The sequence below is a fragment of the Tamandua tetradactyla genome, chromosome 2, assembly GCF_023851605.1.
Source record: "Tamandua tetradactyla isolate mTamTet1 chromosome 2, mTamTet1.pri, whole genome shotgun sequence".
Lineage (NCBI taxonomy): Eukaryota > Metazoa > Chordata > Mammalia > Pilosa > Myrmecophagidae > Tamandua > Tamandua tetradactyla.
This window is the reverse complement of record NC_135328.1, coordinates 50,390,163-50,413,370: the sequence shown is the minus strand read 5'-3', so window position 1 is coordinate 50,413,370 and position 23,208 is coordinate 50,390,163. Positions and strand designations below refer to the sequence as shown.

General features: G+C 41.2%; 1 protein-coding gene and 1 pseudogene across 3 annotated transcripts in view; one reads left to right on the top strand and one right to left on the bottom strand.

Moving 5' to 3' along the window:
• STXBP1 (syntaxin binding protein 1) overlaps positions 1-20,948 on the bottom strand; it is a 130,966-nt gene extending 110,018 nt beyond the window's left edge. For all 3 annotated transcript variants that reach the window (XM_077145614.1, XM_077145597.1, XM_077145609.1), the window contains exon 1: positions 20,763-20,948. In XM_077145614.1, coding sequence (XP_077001729.1) covers positions 20,763-20,799 — 37 coding nt within the window. In that variant the 5' untranslated portion in view covers positions 20,800-20,948. The remainder of the gene's footprint in view (positions 1-20,762) is intronic.
• Positions 813-8,793, top strand: LOC143670672 (heterogeneous nuclear ribonucleoprotein A1-like; annotated as a pseudogene).
• Positions 20,949-23,208: the final 2,260 nt, after the last annotated feature.

The following is a 23,208-nucleotide window of genomic DNA, read 5'->3' as shown; positions in this document are numbered from 1 at the left end:
TTACCTTGCCCAAAATGATACAGGTAGGTTAGAATTGTTCTAGAATTAAAAATTCATATGTGCCTGATTGCAAAGCCCACATCATCCACACACCAACATACAGTATAAAAAGAAATTTAGAAATATAATATACTTATCTTAGAAAACTAACCTAGAAGTGGGTTTAAAGAAAGAAAGTAACACTTTTCCTAGGAACTATACAGAAAGATAGAACAGATATAAGCAAAGATGACATCCAAAATATTTAACAGTAAAAATAGGCAGCATCCTATCGAAATGGATGCTTTTACAGAGGGGCAAGATCCTGGAGACTCCTGGGGTGTCAGACATTGCCCTTTTGGCTGCAGGATCATGGGAAGATCCAGGTGTTCCAAGGATAGAAGCCCAGACTGTAAGAAACAAGCAGCTCAGCACAGCAACTATTTATAATTAGCATGGATATTTTTCAGTATTTTAGCACCAGCTGCACCAATGTGTACCAGCTGGATATCACCCTTGGGTTGAAGAATGTGAAAGTTCAGAAATTCGGGGAAAACTATACGGATCTGGGCCCTAAGCAGAAAACACTATGTACATGAAATTTAATTCCACAGGTATTTATTGCCTACCTACCATATGCAATGGACTGTCCTAGGCAATATGGAGAACGCCAAAAGGAACAAGACAAAATCTCAGCCTTCAAGAAGCTTATAATTTAATAAGGAAGACTTACTAACATAATAAAGAATTGAATACTGTCAAAAGAGTAAGAGGATATAGATTTGTTAGCTTACGGAGGAAACATCGTTGAAGTCTTCCCTCTCACTGCCATCATGTCCAAGACAGAGTCTCCTAAAGAGCTTGAACACCTGCAGAAGCTCTTCATTGGAGGGTGTCATGGTCAGGTTCATGTGTCAGCTTGGCCAAGTGGTGGTACCTGTTTGTCTGGTTGGGCAAGTGCTGGCCTGTCTGTTGCAATGAGGACATTTCATAGAATTAAATTATGATCATGTCAGCTGCATCCACAGCTGATTCCATTTGTAACCAGCCAGGCGGAGTGTCTTCTGCAATGAGTGATGCTTAATCTAATCACTGGAAGCCTTCTAAGGAGGATTCAGAAGAGACAGGCTCTCTTCCTGCTTCGGCTGACAAGCCTCTCCTGTGGAGTTCGTCCAGACTCTCCATCAGAATCGTCGGCTTCACAGCCTGCCCTGTGGATTTTGGACTCTGCATTCCCACGGTCATGTGAGACACTTTTATAAATTTTATATTTGCGAGTGTTCCCTGTTGATTCTGTTTCTCTAGAGAACCCTGACTAATACAACTTGGTATCAGGAGTGGTCCTTAAGAAACAGAATCTTAAAAATGGGTTTTTATGAATGGTTTTCTACTTGGACTGGACTCAAAGGCACTAAGGACTCTGATTCCCATCATCAGAATGACACTCCCAATCCATGGAGTGAGTTGGCAAAAGAGAGTCAAGACTTCACCATTTGATTCTCCTAATGCTTCGCTTGTATGAAGCCAAACTCCGGGGAATAAGGTTTTTGACACCTTTACAGAGTTTTGTGAAAATAAGAGGTATAGAGATGTTGGTTAGTTGTTGTTAGAGACACTGGATACATTAAGGAGTGAGAGGGATGGGCTTAAGGCTTCAAACGAGAAGCTTAAGTACCGTTTGACAGATGTAGAAGTTTCTCTGAGCATCCTGAAGTAAATCTTATTTCCTGTAGCCGCAGACTTGAGATCTCTGAAAATCAGACTCAGAATCTTATTGTTAGAGTAACAACTTTACAATATAAACTGAAATCTCAATCTTGCATTGTGTCTGCCATTAAAGTGAGGGGATTGACTGGAAAAGAGTGGGACTCTGAAAATGGGATGTTGATATATGGATTGATAATGATGTCAGGGGTGAGGATGAAACCCTAGGTCATGCTGAGTTTTCTCTAGATAACCCTGTAATAATTCTGTCCTAAAGACATAACCACCCCAACTCCGGCCTGCCTTGAAGAACTGGCCACGGAACCTCCTGAAGGGATTAGCCCTAGCGTGAGTAATCCTGTTCCCCAGATGAAATTGCAAATGAATGCCCTGAAGCAAATAGCTTGGAAGATATTTCTAATTTTTTCATGACCCACCCCCATCACCCCTCATTTCTTCCAGACCTACTAGACTGAGGTCCCAACAGGCCCCTAAAGGTGAGGTACAAAGTATCACACATGAGGAAGTACATTATACTCCAAAAGAACTGTGTGAATTTTCTAATTTATATAGACAGAAATCAGGGGAATATATATGGCAATGGATTTTAAAGGTGTGGGATAATGGTGGGAGGAATATAAGGCTGGATCAGGCTGAATTTATTGATATGGGCCCACCAAGCAGAGATTCTGCATTCAATGTCATAGCTCAAGGGGTTAGAAAAGGTATTAAGTTTGTTTGGATGGTTGGTTGAAACATGGATCAAAAGGTGGCCGACATTACCTGAGGTTGAAATGCCAGAACTGCCCTGGTATAATAATGTATATGAGGGGATCCAGAGGCTTAGAGAGATTGGAATGTTAAGAGTGGATTTATCATGCAAAGTCTGCTCTTACACCTCAGGAATGTCCGGAGGATGCACCTTTTACCAGAACAGTGAGAAATAAATTTGTGAGACTAGCGCCATCATCTGAAGAGCTCTGCAGTTGCACTTCTCTGTAGGTCAGATATTACTGTAGGAACTGCTCTCACTGAGCTGGAATCCTTAAATACAATGGGGATGACCAGATCCCGTGTTGTCAGAAACCAGGTGGTAGCACTTAATCGCCAAAGACAGGGTAGACGTGGCTGTTATGGACAGCAAACTCAAAGCAGGAGTCAAAATTATAAGACTCGCAGAGATTTGTGGCATTGGCTAGTAAATCATGGGGTACCTAGAAATACAATAGAAGAGCAGTCTACTAAATTCTTGTTCAAGCTGTATAAACAAGAGTTCTAGGTCAAGTGAACAGAAGTCTAACCTGAATTACAAAAACACAGAGTCACGGCCTGTGAATCAATTTCCAGACGAGACAGTTTACAGACCCAGAGCCCCTTGAATGGCGGGGAGGCCAGGTCCCTTTGGGGGAGAACCCTGTTACATTGCCACAAAATTATACTGTTAATCTTCCTCCAAGCCTTCCCCAAGAGACTGATGGCCTTTTACCAGGGTAACTGTGCATTGGGGAAAAGTAAATAATCAGATATTTCGGGGATTATTAGACACTGGTTCAGAAGTGACATTAATTCCAGGGGACCCAAAACATCACTCTGGTCCACAAGTCAGAGTGGGGGCTTATGGAGGCCAGGTGATCAATGGAGTTTTAGCTCAGGTCCATCTAACAGTAGGTCCAGTGGACCCCTGGACCCATTCTGTAGTTATTTCCCCAGTTCCAGAATGTATAATTGGAATAGACATACTGAGCAATGGGCAGAATCCCCACATTGGCTCTCTAACTCGTGCAATGGGGGCTATTACGGTGGAAAAGGCCAAATGGAAGCCACTAGAACTGCCCCTACGTAGCAAAATAGTAAATCAGAAGCAATACCAGATTCCTGGAGGGATTGCAGAGATTACTGCCACTCTTAAAGAGTTGAAGGATGCAGGGGGTGGTGGTGAGTCCCACCACATCCCCATTCAACTCTCTTATTTGGCCTGTGCAGAAAACAGATGGGTCTTGGAGGATGACAGTGGATTACTGTATGCTCAACCAGGTGGTAACTCCAATTGCAGCTGCTGTTGCAGATGTGGTATTACTTGAGCAAATCAATACATCCCCTGATACCTGGTATGCAGCTATTGATATAGCAAATGCTTTTTTCTCAATAGCTATTAGTAAGGACCACCAGAAACAGTTTGCTTTCATCTGGCAAGGCCAGCAATATACTTTCACTGTCCTACCTCAGGGTATATCAACTCTCCAGCCCTATGTCATAATCTTGTCCGCAGAGACCTTGATCATTTCTGCCTCCCACAAGACATCACACTGGTCCATTATATTGATGATATCATGTTGATTGGACCTACTGAGCAAGAAGTAGCAACTACTCTAAATTTACTGGTAAGGCATTTGTCAGAGGAAGAGAGATAAATCCAACAAAAATACAGGGGCCTTCCACCTCAGTGAAATTTCTAGGTATCCAGTGGTATGGGGCATGTCGAGATATCCCTTCTAAGGTGAAGGGTAAGTTGCTGCATCTGGCCCCTCCTACAACCAAAAAAGAGGCACAATGCCTAGTCGGTCTCTTTGGATTTTGGCGACAACATATTCCTCATTTGGGTGTGCTACTCTGGCCCATTTATCGAGCAGTCAGAAAAGCTGCTGATTTTGAGTGGGAAGTGAACAAGAGGAGGCTTTGTGACAGTTCCAGGCTGCTGTACAAGCTTGCTCTGCCACTTGGGCCATAGGATCCAGCAGATCTAATGGTGCTGGAAATGTCAGTGGCAAAAAGAGATGCTGTTTGGAGCCTTTGGCTGGCCTCTATAGGAGAATCACAACGCAGACCCTTAGGATTTTGGAGTAAAGCCTTACCATCTGCTGCAGGTAACTACTCTCCTTTTGAGAAGCTTTTGGCCTGCTACTGGGCCTTAGTAGAGATTGAACGCTTAACCATGGGCCACCAAGTTACCATGAGACCTGAGTTGCCTGTCATGAGCTGGGTGTTGTCTGACCCATCAAGCCATAAAGTTGGGCATGCACAGCAGCACTCTATTGTAAAATGGAATTGGTATGTACAAGATAGGGCCAGAGCAGGTCCTGAAGGCACAAGTAAGTTACATGAAGAAGTGGTCCAAATGCTCATGGTCTCCACTACTGCCATATTACCTTCTTTCTGACCAGAGCTATGGCCTCTTGGGGAGTTCCTTACAGTGAATTGACTGAGGAAGAGAAAACTTAGGCCTGGTTTACAGTTGGTTCCGCACGATATGAAGGTACCACCCGAAAGTGGACAGCTGAAGCACTACAACCCCTTTCTGGAGTGTTCTTGAAGGACAGTGGTGAGGGGATGTGCTGGTTTGAATCTGTCATGGACCTCAGAAAAGCCATGCCCTTTGATCCTCATTCAATATTGCTGGGTGGGAGCATTTTGATTGTTTCTATGAAGATGTGACCTACCCAATTGTGGGTGGTAACTTTTGATTAGATGATTTCCATGGAGGTGTGTCTCCACCCACTGAAGGTGGAGTTGCTTGCTGGAATCCTTTTAAAGAGGAAACATTTTGGAGAGAGTCCCTTTTTGTAGAGCCACGGGAAAGCCAGCAGACACTGCCATGTTTGCCATGTGCCCTTCCAGCTGAGAAAGAAATGTTGAACGTCATCGGCTTTTATGAACCAAGGTATCTTTTCCTGGATGCTTAAATTGGACATTTCTATAGACTTGTTGTAACTGGGACACTTTCTCAGCCTTAGAACTGTAAACTAGCAATTTATTAAATTCTTTTTGAAAGACTTTCCATTTTTGGTACATTGCATTCTGGCAGCTAGCAAACTAGAACAGGGGAAATCCTCCCAGTGAGCACAACTTCAAGCAGTGCACCTGGTTAATCATTTTGCTTGGAAGAGAACTGGCCAGAGCTGCATTTATATACTGACTCATGGACTGTTGCTAATGGTTTGGCTGGATGGTCAGGGACTTGGAAAGACCAAAATTGGAAAATTGGTGACAAAGAAGTCTGGGGAAGAGGTATGTGGGAAGAGAGACCTTTCTGAGTGGGCTAAAAACATGAACATATTTGTGTCCCGTGTAAATGTGCACCAGAGGGTGACTTCAGCAGAGGAAGGTTTTAATAATCAAGTGGATAAGATGACCCGTTCTGTGTTACCAGTTACCCTCTTTCCCCAGCAACTCCTGTCATTGCCCAATGGGCTCATGAACAAAGTGGTCATGGTGGTAGGGATGGAGGTTATGCATGGGGTCAGCAACATGGACTTCCAGTCACCAAGGCTGACTTGGCTACAGCCACTGCTGAGTGCCCAATCTGCCAGCAACAGAGACCCACACTCAGCCTCCGTTATGGCACCATTCCCCGAGGTGACCAGCCAGCTACACGGTGGCAGGTTGATTACACTGGACCACTCCCTTCATGGAAGGGGCAGCGATTTGTTCTACCTGGAATAGACACATACTCTGGATATGGGTTTGTTTTCTCTGCACACAATACTTCTGCCAAAACTGCCATCTGTGGGCTTACAGAATGCCTTATTCATCGTCATGGTATTCCACACAGCATTGCTTCTGATCAAGGAACACACTTCACAGCAAATGAAGTGCAGGAATGAGCACATGCTCATGGAATTCTCTGGTCTTACCATGCTCCCCATCATCCAGAAGCAGCTGGATTGATAGAATGGTGGAATGGCCTTTTGAAAACTCAATTATGGTGCCAAGTAGGTGGCAATACCTTGAAGGGCTGGGGTAACGTTCTCTAGAAAACTGTATTTGCTCTGAATCAGCGTCCTCTGTATGGTGCTGTTTCTCCCACAGCTAGGATCCATGGGCCCAGGAACCAAGGGGTGGAAATGGTAGTGGTACCACTTACTATTACCCCTAGTGATCCACCAGAAAAATTTTTGCTTCCTGTCCCTGCGACCCTGAGTTCTGCTGGTCTACAGGTTTTAGTTCCAACAGGGGGAGTGCTTCCTCCAGGAGAAACAACAATGATTCCATTGAACTGGAAGTTAAGACTGCCACCTGGTCACTTCGGGCTACTTATACCACTGGATCAACAAGCCAAGAAGGAGATTACATTATTGTCTGGGGCGAATGATCCTGACTATCAGAGGGAAATAGGACTGCAACTACACAATGGAGGTAAAGAAGAGTTTTCTTGGAATATAGGCGATCCCCTAGGGCGTCTTAGTACTACCATGCCCTGTGATTAAAATCAATGGAAAACTGCAACAACCCAATCCAGGCAGGACTACCAAAGGCTCTGAAACTTCAGGAATGAAGGTTTGGGTCACCCCACCTAGCAAAGACCACGGCCAGCTGAAGTGCTTGCTGAGGATAAAGGGAACATGGAATGGGTAGTGAAAAAAGGTAGTGATAAATATGAACTACGGTCACGTGATAAGTTACAGAAACGAGGACTGTAATGCTGTTTTGTTCATGTTATACTATTTAAATTGTAAGATATCAAGTTTAAGAATGAATATTACCCAAGGACTTGCCTCCTATTCTAGAGAGATTTAATGTGTTTCCGGTTATATGTAGGACAGTTGAGCATTGTTAGGTGAAAGAAAAAAATGTGTGTTTTACTGCTTTTTATTTAGAAATTAGGTATGGTTTAAGGTGATATGTACAGCTGCCAAGTTGACAAGGGCTGGACTGTCATGGTTACGTTCATGCGTCAACTTGGCCAAGTGGTGGTACGTGTTTGTCTGGTTGGGCAAGTGCTGGCCTGTCTGCTGCAATGAGGACATTTCAAAGAATTAAATCATGATCATGTCAGCTGTATCCACAGCTGATTCCATTTGTAATCAGCCAAGGGGAGCGTCTTCTGCAATGAGTGATGCTTAATCTGATCACTGGAAGCCTTCTAAGTGGATTCAGAAGAGACAGGCTCTCTTCCTGCTTCAGCTGACAAGCCTCTCCTGTGGAGTTTGTCCAGATCCTCCATTGGAATCATCAGCTTCACAGCCTGCCCTGTGGATTTTGGACTCTGTGTTCCCACGGTCATGTAAGACACTTTTATAAATTTTATATTTCCACGTGTTCCCTATTGATTCTGTTCCTCTAGAGAACCCTAACTATACACAGGGTTAAGCTTTGAAACAACTGATAAGAGTCTGAGGAGCCATTCTGAGCAATGGGGAACACTCACGGACTGTGTGGTAATGAGAGATCCATACACCAAACGCTTCTGAGGCTTTCAGTTTATCACCTACACCACTGTGGAGGAGGTAGAGGCAGCCATGAATGCAAGGCCACATAAAGCGGATGGAAGAGTTGTGAAACCAGAGTGCTGTCTCAAGAGAAGACTCTCAAAGACCAGGTGCCCACTTAACTGTGAAAAACATCTTTGTTGGTGGCATTAAAGAAGACACTGAAGAGCATCACCTAAGAGATTATTTTGAGCAGTATGGGAACATTGAAGTGGTTGAAATGATGACTGAGGGAGGCAATGGCAAGAAGACAGGCTTTGCTTTCATAATCTTTGACAACCATAACTCTGTGGATAAGACTGTCATTCAGAAATACCATACTGTGAATGGCCATAACTGTGAAGTAAGGAAAGCCCTGTCTAAGTAAGAGATGGCCAGTGCTTCATGGAAGTGGTTCTGGAAACTTCAGTGGTGATCATGGAGGTGGTTTTGGTGGGAATGGCAACTTTGGTTGTGGAAGAAACTTCAGTGGTTGTGGTGGCTTTGGTGGCAGCTGAAGTGGTGGTAGATACGGTGGCAGTGGGGATGGTTATAACGGATTAGGCAATGATGGAAGCAAGTTCGGAGGTGGTGGAAGCTACAATGATTTTGGCAATTAAAACAATCAGTCTTCAAATTTTGGACCCATGAAGGGAGGAAATTTTGGAGGCAGAAGTTCTGGCCCTTATGGTGGTGGAGGCCAATACTTTGCCAAACCACAACCCAAGGTGGCTATGGTAGTTCCTCCAGCAGCAGTAGCTACAGCAGTGGTAAAAGGTTTTAATTCCAGGAAACAAAGCTTAGCAGGAGAGGAGAGCCAGAGAAGTGACAGGGAAGCTACAGGTTACAACAGATCTATGAACTGAGCCAAGCACAGTGGCGGCAGGGCCTAGCTGCTACAAAGAAGATATGTTTTAGACAATACTCATGTATATGGGCAAAAAACCACAAGTACTGTATTTGTGACTAACTGTACAACAGGTTATTTTAGTTTCTGTTCTGTGGACAGTGTATAAAGCATTCCAACAAAGGGTTTTAATGTAAAATTTTTTTTACACCCATGCTATTGATTGCTAAATGTAATAGTCTGATCATGACACTGAATAAATGTGTCTTTTTTTAAATGTGCTGTGTAAAGTTAGTCTACTCTGAAGCCATCTTGATAAACTGCCCCAACAGTGTGAAGTTAGACTTCCTTCAGGGAAGTCTACCAGGTTTCATTCAAAATTCATTTACATTTACAATCTTGTGGACAGAGAAGCTTCTTCGTCTTCAGAAACCTTGGTATAGTTGAACTGACAGTTACTATGTTGTGAGTTCATCAGGAGTAAAAAGGGTCACCCAATCAAACTTACAGAATTTCATTTGGCTATAAAAATGATTGTTGGCACATCCTATCCAATATATCTAAATTGAATACTAGTTATCAGATTAAAATTATAGATAGGAAATGAAGCTTTTGTATAATCCATTATCATGTGTAATCAATAAACAATTTGATATTCTCTTGAAAACAAAGAGGAGAGGAAAAATTTCTATTTCATTTGTGAGAGTAGGAAATTCCTTATTATAAAAAAAACGGTATTGAACAGGACTTGAAGGATGGGGTAATTCCCAAGATGAGCAAGCTATAGCTGAATCCTTTAAAAAAGTCAGGTCAAAAAAAATACTTTTAATTAAACTAGGAATGAAGATACAATGGAATAGTACAACAATAATTTTAAATTTTTGAATGAATTATCTAATAAAACATGAAATCAGGACTACTACAAAAGAAAGTAGTTTTCCCAAAAGTACACTGAAAAAAAGACAGAAGGTAGAAAATTAAACAAATAGGTAAACTTGTCAGATTTGACTGTATATTTATCAGTATTGATGCTTTCCTCTTTTTTTTTTTTTTTTGGCATGGGCAGGCACCGGGAATCGAACCCGGGTCTCTGGCATGGCAGGCAGGAAATCTGGCCTGCCTTGCTCTCCTCTTTTATGTTTAAAAGAAAGAGTAAAAATAATTTCAAATGAGAATAATAAATAGATTTAAAATGTTAACAAGAATAATCCAATTTTAAAATGGGCAAAAGGATCTGAAAAGACATTGCTTCAAAGAAGACATCCAAATAGCCAGTAAGCACATGAAAAGATGCTCATAACCATGAGTTATCAGAGAAATGTAAATCAAAACCACAATGAGATACTATTTCACACTCATTAAGATGACTAGAATAAAAAATTAAACAATAATAAGTGTTAGTCATCATGTGAAGAAATTAGAATCCATGTTGTTTGCTGGTAGGAATGTAAAATGGTGCAGCCACTTTAGAAAGCATCTTTTCATGTGCTACCTCAAAAAGTTGAAGACAGAGTTACCATATGATTTGGTAGTTCCATTCCTACAAATATACCCAAGGGAACTGAAAACATGTATTCCCACAAAGGCTTGTACATAAACATCATACAGCATTATTCACAACAGGAAAAAGTGGAAACAATGCAAATGTCCATCAACTGATGAATGGATAAACAAAATGTGGTACATCCATACAATGGAAATCTGTTCATCAATAAAAAGAAATGAAGTACGTGCTACAACATAGATGAGCCTTAAAAACACTATGCTCAGTGAAGGGACCCAGATACAAAAGGTCACAAACTCTATTTTTCCATTTACCTGAAATGTCCAGAATAGCCAAATCCATACAGATAGAAAATAGATTGATAGTTGCCAGAGGCTGCAGGAAGGGATGAACAGGGAGTGAGTACCTAATGGGTAAGGTTTCCTTTAGGGTTAATTAAAAAGTTCTGAAATTAAATAGTAGTGATGGTTGTACAATCCTGTGAATATACTAAAAACCACCAATATACGTGTAACGTATTCTTCCAATCCACGAACATGGTATATCTGGACATTTATTTACACCTTCTTTGATTTCTTTCATCAGTGTTTGCAGTTTTCAGCATACAAATTGGCACATATTCTGTTAGATTTATACCTAAGTATTTCATGATTTTTCTCCTATTATAAATGGATACTATTCTATATTTCAACTTCTAATTGTCTATTGCTAGTATATAGAAATGCAGTGAACTTGATAAACCATATACAATTCTCCTTATCATAGGGTTGCTCCCTTACTGATGAAGCTAAAAATTATGACTTTCACACTGCAACACAGTAAAGAAACTAAAACACTAAAAGTAAATGTGTTAAGATGTCAATTCTCCCCAAAACTCACCTAGTGAATCAATATGATTTTGATCAAAATCCCAGGACTTTTTGTGGAGGTTGATGAGCCAATTCTAAAATTTGTATGGAAAGGCAAATTAACAAAAAGAACAAAAACATTTTTGAAAAAGAAATACAAAGTTTGAAGTCTCACAGTACCTGATCTTCAGACTTACTTTAAAGCTACAGTAACCAAGACAGAGCGGCTATTGATAAAACCATACATATAGATCAATGAAACAGACATAGACCCACCCACACAGAGTCAACTGATTTTCATCAAAATGCAAAGACAATTCAGTGGACGCAAGGATACTCTTTTCAACAAAATGGAACAACTGGACATTCACATGCCAAAAAAACAAAATTAACCTTAATCATGGTTCACACCATATTAAAAAAAATTAGCCCAAAATGAATCAAAGACTAAATGTAAAACCTAAAACTATAAAACCTCTAGAAGAAAACATAGGGGAAAATCTTTGTGACCTTGGGCTAGGCTAAGATTTCTTAGGTAGGATATCAAAAGTACAATCCATAAAAGAAAAAAATGATAAATTTTACTTCATCAAAATTAAGAAATTCTTCTCTTCAAAAGACACTGTCAAGAGAATGGAAAGGCAGCCATATGTGAGAAAATATTTGCAAATTATACATCTGGTAAAGGACTTACATTCAAAATATAGCAAGACCTCTCAAAACTCAATAACAAAAAGCAACCTCATCAAGAAAGTAGAAAGACAGCCTACACAATGGGAGACAATATTTGGAAATGACATATCAGATAAAGGTCTAGTATCCAGAATTTATAAAGAGATTGTTCAACTCAACAACAAAAAGACAGCCAAGATCAAATGTATAATTTAAATTTTTTACAAAGTTTAAAGTGTAAAAGGAATGAGGGCAGTTTTTGTATTACCCTCTTTTAACATATGGCCTGTCTGAAATAGAATGGGAAAAGGGAAAAGGCATCTTTTAAGGCTTTCAGATAGTTTAAGTCCTGATATCTTAGAATTACAAAAAAGGGGTATTAGAATGTACATTAGAATAATCTACATGTAGCCTATGGAGATAATGTTACACAATCACTTACCCAAGAGCTAAAAAATCTTAGGTTTGGGGCTGTTTATACTTCGCTTCCTCCTCAGCTGTGTTTAACAACAAAGAAAAAGGTGATTCTTGCAAAAACTCTTGGCTCCCTCCTGAATCAAAGTCAGGGAGCTTGACTGGCAGCCAATGATGGGTAAGACCCTTCAGAGCCTAAGGGCAACCTAAGACAGGCGCGGTCACCTCTGCTTATAGTCAACCTAAAAAGGTGATTCTTGTTTTCCTCGGCTAATAAAATAAAAAGGGGGAAATGTAGAAGCCAAGAGTTTAAAGCAAGACCTACAGAATTTGTTGCAAGCTGCTGGCCTCAGGATGGCGGTGGTAAACTGTGGAGATTGTTATGTAGAGCAGTCTGGGAGGAAGAGAATGTTTACCCCAAACAGTTATGTTACGTATGAAGAACACTGTGAGATAAGAATCTTGCTCCCTCAGGAAATGCCTGCATATCTATTGACATCCTGTGGTATATAACTAGGATCTGGTTAAGAATAAAATTGTCTGAAGTCTGTCTGAAGTAAACTCAAGCTTCAGACCCCCTGAAAAAAAAAAAAGACAGCCAACCCAATTACAAAATGGGAAAAAGACTTGAACAGACACCTCTCAGAAGAGGAAATACAAATGGCCAAAAGGCACATGAAGAGATGCTCAATGTCCCTGGCCATTAGAGAAATGCAAATCAAAACCACAATGAGATATCATCTCACACCCACCAGAATGGCCATTATCAACAAAACAGAAAATGACAAGTGCTGGAGAGGATGTGGAGAAAGAGGCACACTTATTCACTGTTGGTGGGAATGTCAAATGGTGCAACCACTGTGGAAGGCAGTTTGGCGGTTCCTCAAAAAGCTGAATATAGAATTGCCATACGACCCAGCAATACCATTGCTAGGTATCTACTCAAAGGACTTAAGGGCAAAGACACAAACGGACATTTGCACACCAATGTTTATAGCAGCGTTATTTACAATTGCAAAGAGATGGAAACAGCCAAAATGTCCATCAACAGACGAGTGGCTAAACAAACTGTGGTATATACATACAATGGAATATTATGCAGACATAATATTTAAGACAAGATAAACTTATGAACCATGTAATAACATGGATGGACCTAGAGAACATTATGCTGAGTGAGTCTAGCCAAAAACTAAAGGACAAATACTGTATGGTCCCACTGATGTGAACCGACATTCGAGAATAAACTTGGAATATGTCATTGGTAACAGAGTCCAGCAGGAGTTAGAAACAGGGTAAGATAATGGGTAACTGGAGCTGAAGGGATACAGACTGTGCAACAGGACTAGATACAAAAACTCAAAAATGGACAGCACAATAATACCTAATTGTGAAGTAATCATGTTAAAACACTGAATGAAGCTGCATCTGAGCTATAGGTTTGTTTTTTTTTTTACTATTATTATTACTTTTATTTTTTTTCTCTATATTAACATTCTATATCTTTTTCTGTTGTGTTGCTAGTTCTTCTAAACCGATGCAAATGTACTAAGAAACGATGATCATGCATCTATGTGATGATGTTAAGAATTACTGATTGCATATGTAGAATGGTATGATTTCTAAATGTTGGGTTAATTTCTTTTTTTCCGTTAATTAATAAAAAAAAATGAATTATACAGCAAAAAAAAAAGAAAACAGAAAACAATTCGTACATACCATACCCCTTACCCCTCCTTCATTGATCACTAGCATTTCAATCTAAATTTATTTTAACATTTGTTCCCCCTATTATTTATTTTTATTCCATATGTTTTACTTGTCTTTTAACAAGGTAGATAAAAGGAGCATCAGACACAAGGTTTTCACAATCACATTGTGAAAGCTATATCATTATTCAATCATCCTCAAGAAACATGGCTACTGGAACATAGCTCTACATTTTCAGGCAATTCCCTCCAGCCTCTCCACTACATCTTGAACAACAAGGTGAAATCTACTTAATGCATAAGAATAACCTCCAGGATAACCTCTCGACTCTGTTTGGAATCTCTCAGTCATTGACACTTCATTTTGTCTCATTTCACTCTCCCCCTTCCAGTTGAGAAGGTTTTTCTCAATCCCTTGATGCTGGGTCTCAGCTCATTCTAGGATTTCTGTCCCACGTTGCCAGGAAGGTCCACACCCCTGGGAGTCATGTCCCACGTAGACAGGGGGAGGGTGGTGAGTTTGCTTGTTGTGTTTGCTGGAGAGAGAGGCCACATCTGTTTCTCCCACTCTTCAGGGGTATTTGGGCTATGCCCATTCTAACTTTTTCATCTTGGAAGGGCTGTCACTAATTAGGATGCATACTTTTTAAAAACTCAAAATGTCTTGGTTTTTTTTGGAGTAGTGTCTAAAATAGAGTATGTAGTCTTGATTCACAGTACATTATGTTGCTTAACACACTGGACTGACTCTTGTTTACTGATTCATGTAACAAAACCCAACACACTATCTGCACTAAACTCAAAGAATGTCACATGTGCCTCGGCACCTCTTTGATAGAGTGATAGGGAACTGAATATGTACAGGTGGATCTTCTTGGTCAAATTGTAACTAGCTAGTATTATATTTATATGCAGGGTCTCTTTTCTTTACCAATGTGTTTTCCTACTCATAGGCAATCAATAAATTCGATGTCTGTTTCAAAAAAAAAAAAAAAAAAAAAAGCAACCTGGGGTACTCTGGAGCTGTTTGCTTATGTTATTTCAACTGAGATGTGACCCAGCCCATTCAAGATGGGTCTAATCCTTTTACTGGAGTCCTTTAGAAGACAAAAGACAGAAAAAAAAAAAACACAGAGAGCTCAAAGAGAAAAGCCCTGCAGAAGCTAAGAAAGGATACAAAGAAGCTTGGAGAGGAAGTCATGAGAACCAGAAGCTAAAAGCAAAAAACCCAGGAGCGAAGGACCAGCAGACATTGGCCATGTGCCTTTCCATGTGACAGAGATATCCTGGATGCCAGTGGCCTGTCTTCAGACTCCAGATATCATACTGCTGATGCCTTGATTTGGACATTTTTAAGCCTTAAAATGTAACTTGTAAGCTAATAAATTCCCATTGTTAAAAGCCAGTCTATTTCCAGAACACTGCATTTAGGCAGCCTTAGCAAACTGAAACATAACCCAATAAACAATGCACAAATGATTTGTTTGTTTCACCAAAGAAGCATACAGATGGCAAATAAATACATGAAAAAATGCTTAACATCATTTATCATTAGGGAAATGCAGGTTAAAACCACTATATATGACTATCTATTAGAATGGCTAAAATATTAAAAACTGACAATACCAAGTGCTGAAAGGATGCAATCTCTCATGCACTGCTGGCAGGAATGCAAAATGTATAGGCAATTTGGAAAACAGTTTGGCCATTTCTTATAAATTTAAACATACACATAACATATAATCTATTAATCCCTCTCCTACACAGTTATATATTGAAGTAATATATTTGCCCCAAAACCTGTGTGTGAAATGCTTACAGAAGTTTTATATTTAATTGCTCAAAACTGGAAACAACTCAAATGTCCTTCAGCTGGGAAATGGATTAACAAACTGTAATACATCCATGCAATGGAATACCATTCAGCAAAGAAAAGGAACAAACTTCACATACATGCAACATGTATGAATCTCAATGAATTATGCTAATTGAAAGAAGTCATACTCAAAAAGCTACATACTGGGGGTGCAAGGGTAGTTCAGTGGTAGAAGTCTCACCTGCTATGTGGAGATCTGGGTTCGATTCCTGGTGCATGCACTTCCCAAACAAATGAAAAACCAAATAAACAAAAATTTAACAAAATGGTGCTGCAATAAGGGGATACGCACATGGAAAAAGAATGAAATGTGACACCCTCCATACAGCATACCAAAAAAAAAAGCTATATACTACATGATTCCATTTATATTACATTCTGGAGAAGGCAAAACTACAGGGACAGAAAACAGTTCTGTAGTTGCCAGGAGGTGGGGGTGGAGGAAGAGGTTGAGCACAAAGAGTCAGCATAGGGAATTGGGGGTGTGGGAGTGACAGCACAGTTGTAAATTTTGATTGTGGTGACTCTATGTAACGGTTGAAATTTTAAGAGCTGTTCACTAAAAAGGATAAATTTTACTGTATCTTAATTTTTAAATGGGAAGAAGTGCAACATTTAATATATTAAATTACATTTGCAATTTATATGCTAGCATGTACTTAACATATTTTGAAACATACTGAAGTTATTTGTAAGATAACCAAACTTTCTAATTCAGAATGCGTAAGAATGGATATACCACTTCCTAACCAACTGGAAGGCTAGAATCAAAAAGTCAGAGAACAAGTTGTTGGCAAGGATATGGATAAATTAGAACCCTCATATTCTGCTCGTGGGAATATAAAATGGTATAGCCAATTAGAAAATAGTACACCATTAAACACAGAGTTACCACATGACCCAATAATTCCACTCCTACATAAAAATTTGTATACAAATGTTCAAAGCAACATTATTCATAATAGCCAAAAGGTGGAAAAACTCCGAATATTTATCAACTGACAAACGGATAAACAAATGTCCATAAAAATGGACAACTAATACATGCTATAACATGGTTGAGCCTTGAGAAATATGACACTAAGTGAAAGACACCAATCATAAAAGGCCACATATTATATGATTCCATTCATAAGAAATGTCCAGAACAGGGAAATCTACAGAAAACAGACAGTCAAGGTGGGGAGAGGTGTAAGCTAGAAAAGGTGAGAACTAAAAGGTACAAGGTTTCTTTCTGAGGTGATAAAAATGTTAATTTTTTAATTAAAAATTTTAATGATGCTTGCACATATCTCTGAATACACTAAAAACCAATTAATTTAACACTGTAAATGGGTGAGTTGTATGGTTATGTTAATTATATTTCAATAAAGCTGTTTTTTTAAAAGAATGAAAGAAGACTGCTTCAATCTAGGTGTCCTCTCAACTTCTGAGATATCCTTGATTCTATGAATCATGGTTCCATCCAAAAAAAAGTATAGATTTAATGTATAAATGGAAAGTACGTTATTTTCAATAATGTGATTCTTATAAAAGAACATGAAGATAAATTACTAACAGCTAAAAGCAAGCACACCTTGGAATCCTTGAGTCTTTACAACACTCTGACAAAACTTCATGGATTTACATGACTGAAACATCACCTATTAACATATGTCAATGCAATTTCTTCTTTTTCTTACAATTTCTACAGAAGGTAGAGGGCTGAAAACAACTACATTTTATAGAAAACTATTCAGAGGCAAAAGTAAACAAATGAGTAGAACTGGATAGAGAAGTTACGGTCAAATTACAGATTTGTCCACATGTTCTTCAATTTGATTCCTCCACTTTCCTGCTTATTTGCCACCTCCTTCAAAAAGTTTATCTACTTCCCCCTGCCAAAAACCCTGGACCCATAGGACAGAGGTAGTCTATTTCTTCTGGAAATCTCCTAACACTTTTCACTGACCCTCTTTGCGGATTTTTTTCATAATGATAATAATATTTATTGAATTTACTGTGTGCCAAGAACTGTGCTAAATACTGTATGTGTATTACCTCATTTAATATTCACATAACACCAAAAGGTAGGTGCTATTGTTACCCATTCTAAAGATGAAGAAATTGAGATGCAAAAAGCGTCCATCATTTGCCAAAGTCACACAGCTAAAAAGTAATGGAGTCAGAATTTTATTCCAGAATCCATTCTCTTAATCACTATAACTTATGGTCATTCATTCAACATTTACTGAATGCCAGGCATTATTTCACACACCAAGGATAGATTTAAGAATAAGACAAGGTTCTACTCTCTTTTCAAGAAACCTATGGTCTAGTTAGGCCAGACCCCACATAAATACGTGCAATTTGCTCTGTACACCCTAAGAGAGAAGTATGTCCAGGAAGGAGAGGTCCAGGCAATTTGGGAGTGACTGGGAAAGTTTCCCAGAATTGTCTGTTTGTCTCAACAATATGAGAGTGGTCCCATATTTTATTTGTCTTTCTATCAATAGTTCCCAGCAGGCTCCGACGATACGTTTGTTGAAATGAATGGCTAAAGTCAACCCATCTCCTCTACCTTTGTTGTACCTGTAGCTACTGCCACTGAAAAAAAAAACCAACTGAGAAGTTAAGAAGGCCAAAACTATTTATCTTGCTCTCCATTAAATCGTTAATAGCATTCATTCACTGAACAGATATTTGTTGACTGCTAACTATAAGCCAGCCACTATTCTTGACATGGGATACAGTGGTGAACAAGTCAGATAAAGACCCTATTCTCATGGAAGTAACATTCAAGTGGATGAAACAGTTAAACAAGTACAAAATAATCATAATAATAAGCAAGATTGCTGCAGATAATTTTAAGTGCTATGAAGAAAATAAAATGGTATGTTTACCATATGGGGACATGATAAACAGGGACACTGGATGCTAATTTAGATTGGGAAGGCCTGTCTGTGAAGGGGATATTTAAACAGGTGCATGTTGGTAAAAAAAAAAAAATCTTAATTTTAGCTTCATTTATTTTTAGAGAAAAAAGCAAAGCCAGAAATCCCATTCAAAATTAAGAGCCAGAATTAACCTATTATTGGCAAAGTACTGCAATATTTTTTTCCAAACTTATACCTAATTCAATCATTACAGGGATAGAATTCTGTTCACACATTTATAAATTTTATGTAAAATTGTTGGTTTTATTTTTGTAAAAAAACAGTTTTTTCTTTATTTCAAAATTTTCAGCCATATTGATTTTTTTTAACCTTTATGTTAGGTTCTTTCTTTTTAAGTAAGAGATAGGACACTAAGGAGGCACCTGCATGAACAAGGGTCCTGGCAAAAAAGGATGTAAAAACTTGATTTCCATGACAATTTTTTTTCTTAAAAGGGCAGGATTCAAATGTGATGTCTGAAAGAATGTAACATATAGCACTGCATTCCATATTTCATAACTTTAAAAAAGGGTATTGGAAGGAAATGGTATTACAGAATAAAGAAGAAAGTTATCTTTTGCTAACATGGCAAGGAACCAGACATCATAGCAAATCATTTATCTGCTCATTTTGTCCCTTCCCACCTTCCCCACTCACATAAAATGAGGGTGAATTCCTTAAAGATAGAAGGTAAATGCATCAGAACCTTTACTATATGGATAAGGCAAAGGATGCTATAAGGGTATTTTCAAAAGGAACACTTTGCACAGTCAAAACATCTGACAGCCAAGAAATGGAGAAACCTATAATTGGAGAGAATCATTGGAAAGGAACTGTAATTTCCACCATTTTTATTCTATTCCCTTTCTTTTCCTTTCCAACAGAGAAAAAGCCTGGTTCTAACGTTCTCTTAATTCCAAAAGAGGTAGCATAAGACAGCCATCCTTACACATTTTGTTAAAGAACCACCATCTATTTTAAAAATCCATTTATGTTAGGCCTTTCATCCAAACCCATAAACAATCATTTCCTTACTGCAACAGTGGTCTCAGCTGCCTGAAACGTTCAGCCAAGGAAGGGCTGAGACCTGCAACAGGGAGACTGCAGACTGCGGTGCCGGGCAGGTCCACTCCTCCCGCTGCACACTAAAGCTTTCCCCATATCCTGTGTGATTTAAGAGGGTTTGGGGCCCTAATAAGAACCTGCCCTTAAAGCCAAGACCCCAGAACGGGAAGGAGTGAGGCGGCCTCAGCCCAGCAGCAGAGTCAAGCCTTGGGAAAACAGATTTCTCCTCCCCAGCTGCCAGGAGCGGCCCAGGCTGTGGCAGCGCGCGCTAAGCAGATCCCAGGTGGGTCTCTGCAGCCGGGGACAGCCGATCCGGCTCCCCGGAGGGGGGAGGAAGGGGGGCAGGAGGACGCAGGCTGGGCTTTCGCTCGTCACGACTCACGAAGGAGGGTGGGAAAGAGGGAGGGACAGGAGACAGTAAAAGGAGTGGAATCAGGGAGCTTATGGAATGAAGAAGGCAAGGAAAGAGAGGGGAAAGGGGAAGGAAACGGGGATGAAGAATGGGGCTGCAGGGGAGGGTGATGGGGTGCAGAGGAGGAGGGTGAGAGGGTGCAGAGAGGAAGGGTAATGGGTGAGGGAAGAGGAGTTGGGCGAAAGGGAGAGGGATAGGAGTGAAGGAGGAAGAAGAATGGGGTAAGGGGGAGGGAAAGGGTAGAGGGTAAAGATGGATGAAGGGAGTAGGATGAAGAAAGGGGAGGGATTGGGTGAAGAGGGAGGGATAGGGTGAAGAGAGGAGGGATGGGGTGAAAAGAGGAAGGAGAAGGACTGGGGAAAAGGAGGTATAGGATAAGGGAAAGGATGAGAGAAGAGGAAACCCGGAGAAAGGAGGAGCCGAGACGAGGAAGAGCGGGCTGCAGGAGGCCGGAGGGACTTCCCTCCCTGGAAGGCAGGTCGGGAATAACGGGGACTCTCCCTGACAGCCGGCCCCGGCCGGACGGGACGAGCAACCAGCCGCGGAGGCCCGAGAGCTGTGGCCAGGTACCGCGCCGGGTTCCTCTTGGTCCCGCAGCCCCCGCCTGCGGGGAGGACCCCGGCTCCACTTACTCTCGCCGACCACCGCTTTGAGGCCAATGGGGGCCATCGCGCTGCCGGAGTCACGGAGCTCCGATCCTCCTCAAACGACGCCCGCGGACACCGCCGCCTTCTCAGCTCAGCTCACTAAGCAGGCAGCAGCCCGCGGCCCCGCAGCGGCGCTCGGGATCGACTGGCGCGCAGACTCGGCGCGGGGGCGCGGCACGAGCCAGAGCGAGGCTGCCGACCCGCTGGCGCGCGCTCGGGAGGCGGGGCTATTTGGAGGCGGGGCCTCACGCCAGCCGACAGCGTCTCCAGCGCACCTCCACCAATCGCAGTGCGTCCCGGGGGCTCGGCCCCGCCTTCCGGCATGCGGCTAGGCGCCAGGCGGCCCCTGGATGGCGCAAGAGCAGCGTCCTCCCCCTCACCTCACGCCCTGCGCGCGCCCGGGCAACCGCGTGCTCGCGAGGTACAGGGTCCTAAATCTGCTTTCGTCCGTTTCTGCTCCCGAAACCTCAGCCGCAGGCTACTACTTAACAGGCTCCTTCTTGAAATGCCACTCTTTTCTTTTGAGGAAACGTCCGTGATTACCCTGCCCTCAAAAGGAACTCGGAAACCTCAGCACTGAGTAGTACACATTCCCAGCCATAATCACCTCCGTCCCTCTGGTCAACTTTATCCATATATTTTACCATTAACTGAGTTCTTATTACATCTCAAACTCTATGCTAAATGCTTTACATGTATCAGCTCACTAAATCCTCACAATAATTGGGCATTGTCTTTAATCATTTTCACAGATGTAAAAACGGAGGCTCAGAGACACTGGAAAAAGCACTTGACTTGGTATCAGTTTATATATGTCATTTAGCAAATATTAATTGTTCTCCCACTACTATGTGTAAGCAGCTATTCTGGGTACTGGAGCTCCAAAGCAGACTCAGACTCTAGTCTTGTGGCCCTCAGAGTCTGGTAGCTTCTAAGTCTCAAAACTGATAGAAACATGTTGTGAGACAGATTCTGGTCTCAATAACTTTTTCCTGGAGCCCACATTTGCCAAAGTGGTCCCAGATCAATTTTTTGCTGGATTTACTTTGTGAATGGGGGAGACTGCTTTATAAACAGAGGGCGGGGCTGGCCTCTGGCTTCAGAGAAAAACATAAGTTGAGCCAATTAAAAATCAAAGAGGGGGCGGGCCACGGAGGCTCAGCAGGCAGAGTTCTCGCCTGCCAGACCGGAGACCCAGGTTCGATTCCCGTGCCTGCCCATGTAAAAAAAAAATCAAAGAGGATAGGTGGGCTAGTAGTAGTAAAACCAATGAATACTCATTAAATATTTGGAACAGCTCCACGAGGTATTTGAAACAGCTCTACAAGATAGGTCCTTTTCTTAATATGTGATAAAAGAAAGATCCAATTCTAGAATTTGAATTCTGAACCATTACATTATACTGAACATCGAGTGAAGAAAGTGAGGCCTAAAAGAGGACTTTCCCCAGCAAATAGTTGCTGAAACAGGGTAAGAGACCACAAGTCTGCAGCCCCAAGGCAAGCAGAATTGGTCCTTTTCTCAACCCCATCCCCAGTCTACCCCAACAGAGCCTTTACGTGGCTTTGTATAGCACATATAATTTCATACGCCATCTCTCCACATTTTAGTCCTGCCTTTTGCCAAAGGAACTTATTAATAGCCTCTGGATCCACTTGTGTAAGTGTAGGGGGACCTGGGATGTATTTGTGATGCTATACACTCCCTCCTTAGCCATCTTGATGGCAGAAATTCCAGAGTCTCTACAGCTACCCTGAAAATATAAATTAGAAGCAGAAAATTCCTTAGAGGCTAAGGAGTAGGAATGGCCAGGGGTTCCTTTCATCATTTATCCATCAGTGAGACAACAAAGGTTCACTGAATGCTGCCAAGTTCTAGGCTTTGAACTGTGGATATGACAGCGAACAAGATAAGAGACAATTCCTGTCCTCAAATAGCTGGTACTCTTGCTAAAAAGACAGACAGAAATCAAGGAGTCACACAGCATTGAGTTACGGTTCTGATAAGTAATGAAGCAGAAGGACAGAAGTCTACAAATGCATAAGAGGGCATTTGACCCAGTGGACTGGGTGGGATGCAGTCAGAGCAGACTTCCTGAAATGAGTAAAAGTTAGTAAGAGGAGACTGCGAAAGGGTCCTAGGCAGATATACAAAGGTGTAAAGTTTGGCTCTTCCAGGAACTGAGGGGAGATCAGTGTGGCTGGAGGGGAGAGAACCCGAGGAGAAGGGTGGTAGAGTGAGCGTCAGGGGCGGGGCACCAGGCCTTCTGGGTTGTGTGAAGGGATCTGTGCAGTGGAGAGGCCCTCAGAGATTATGAAAAATATAATACAATCACTCCTTTCTTTCTGCAGAAGGAAAGAAAAAAAAAGCAATACATTCCTGCAGATATGTACCTGTGATATTCACTGAGGATAGCACAAGTCAGAAGGGA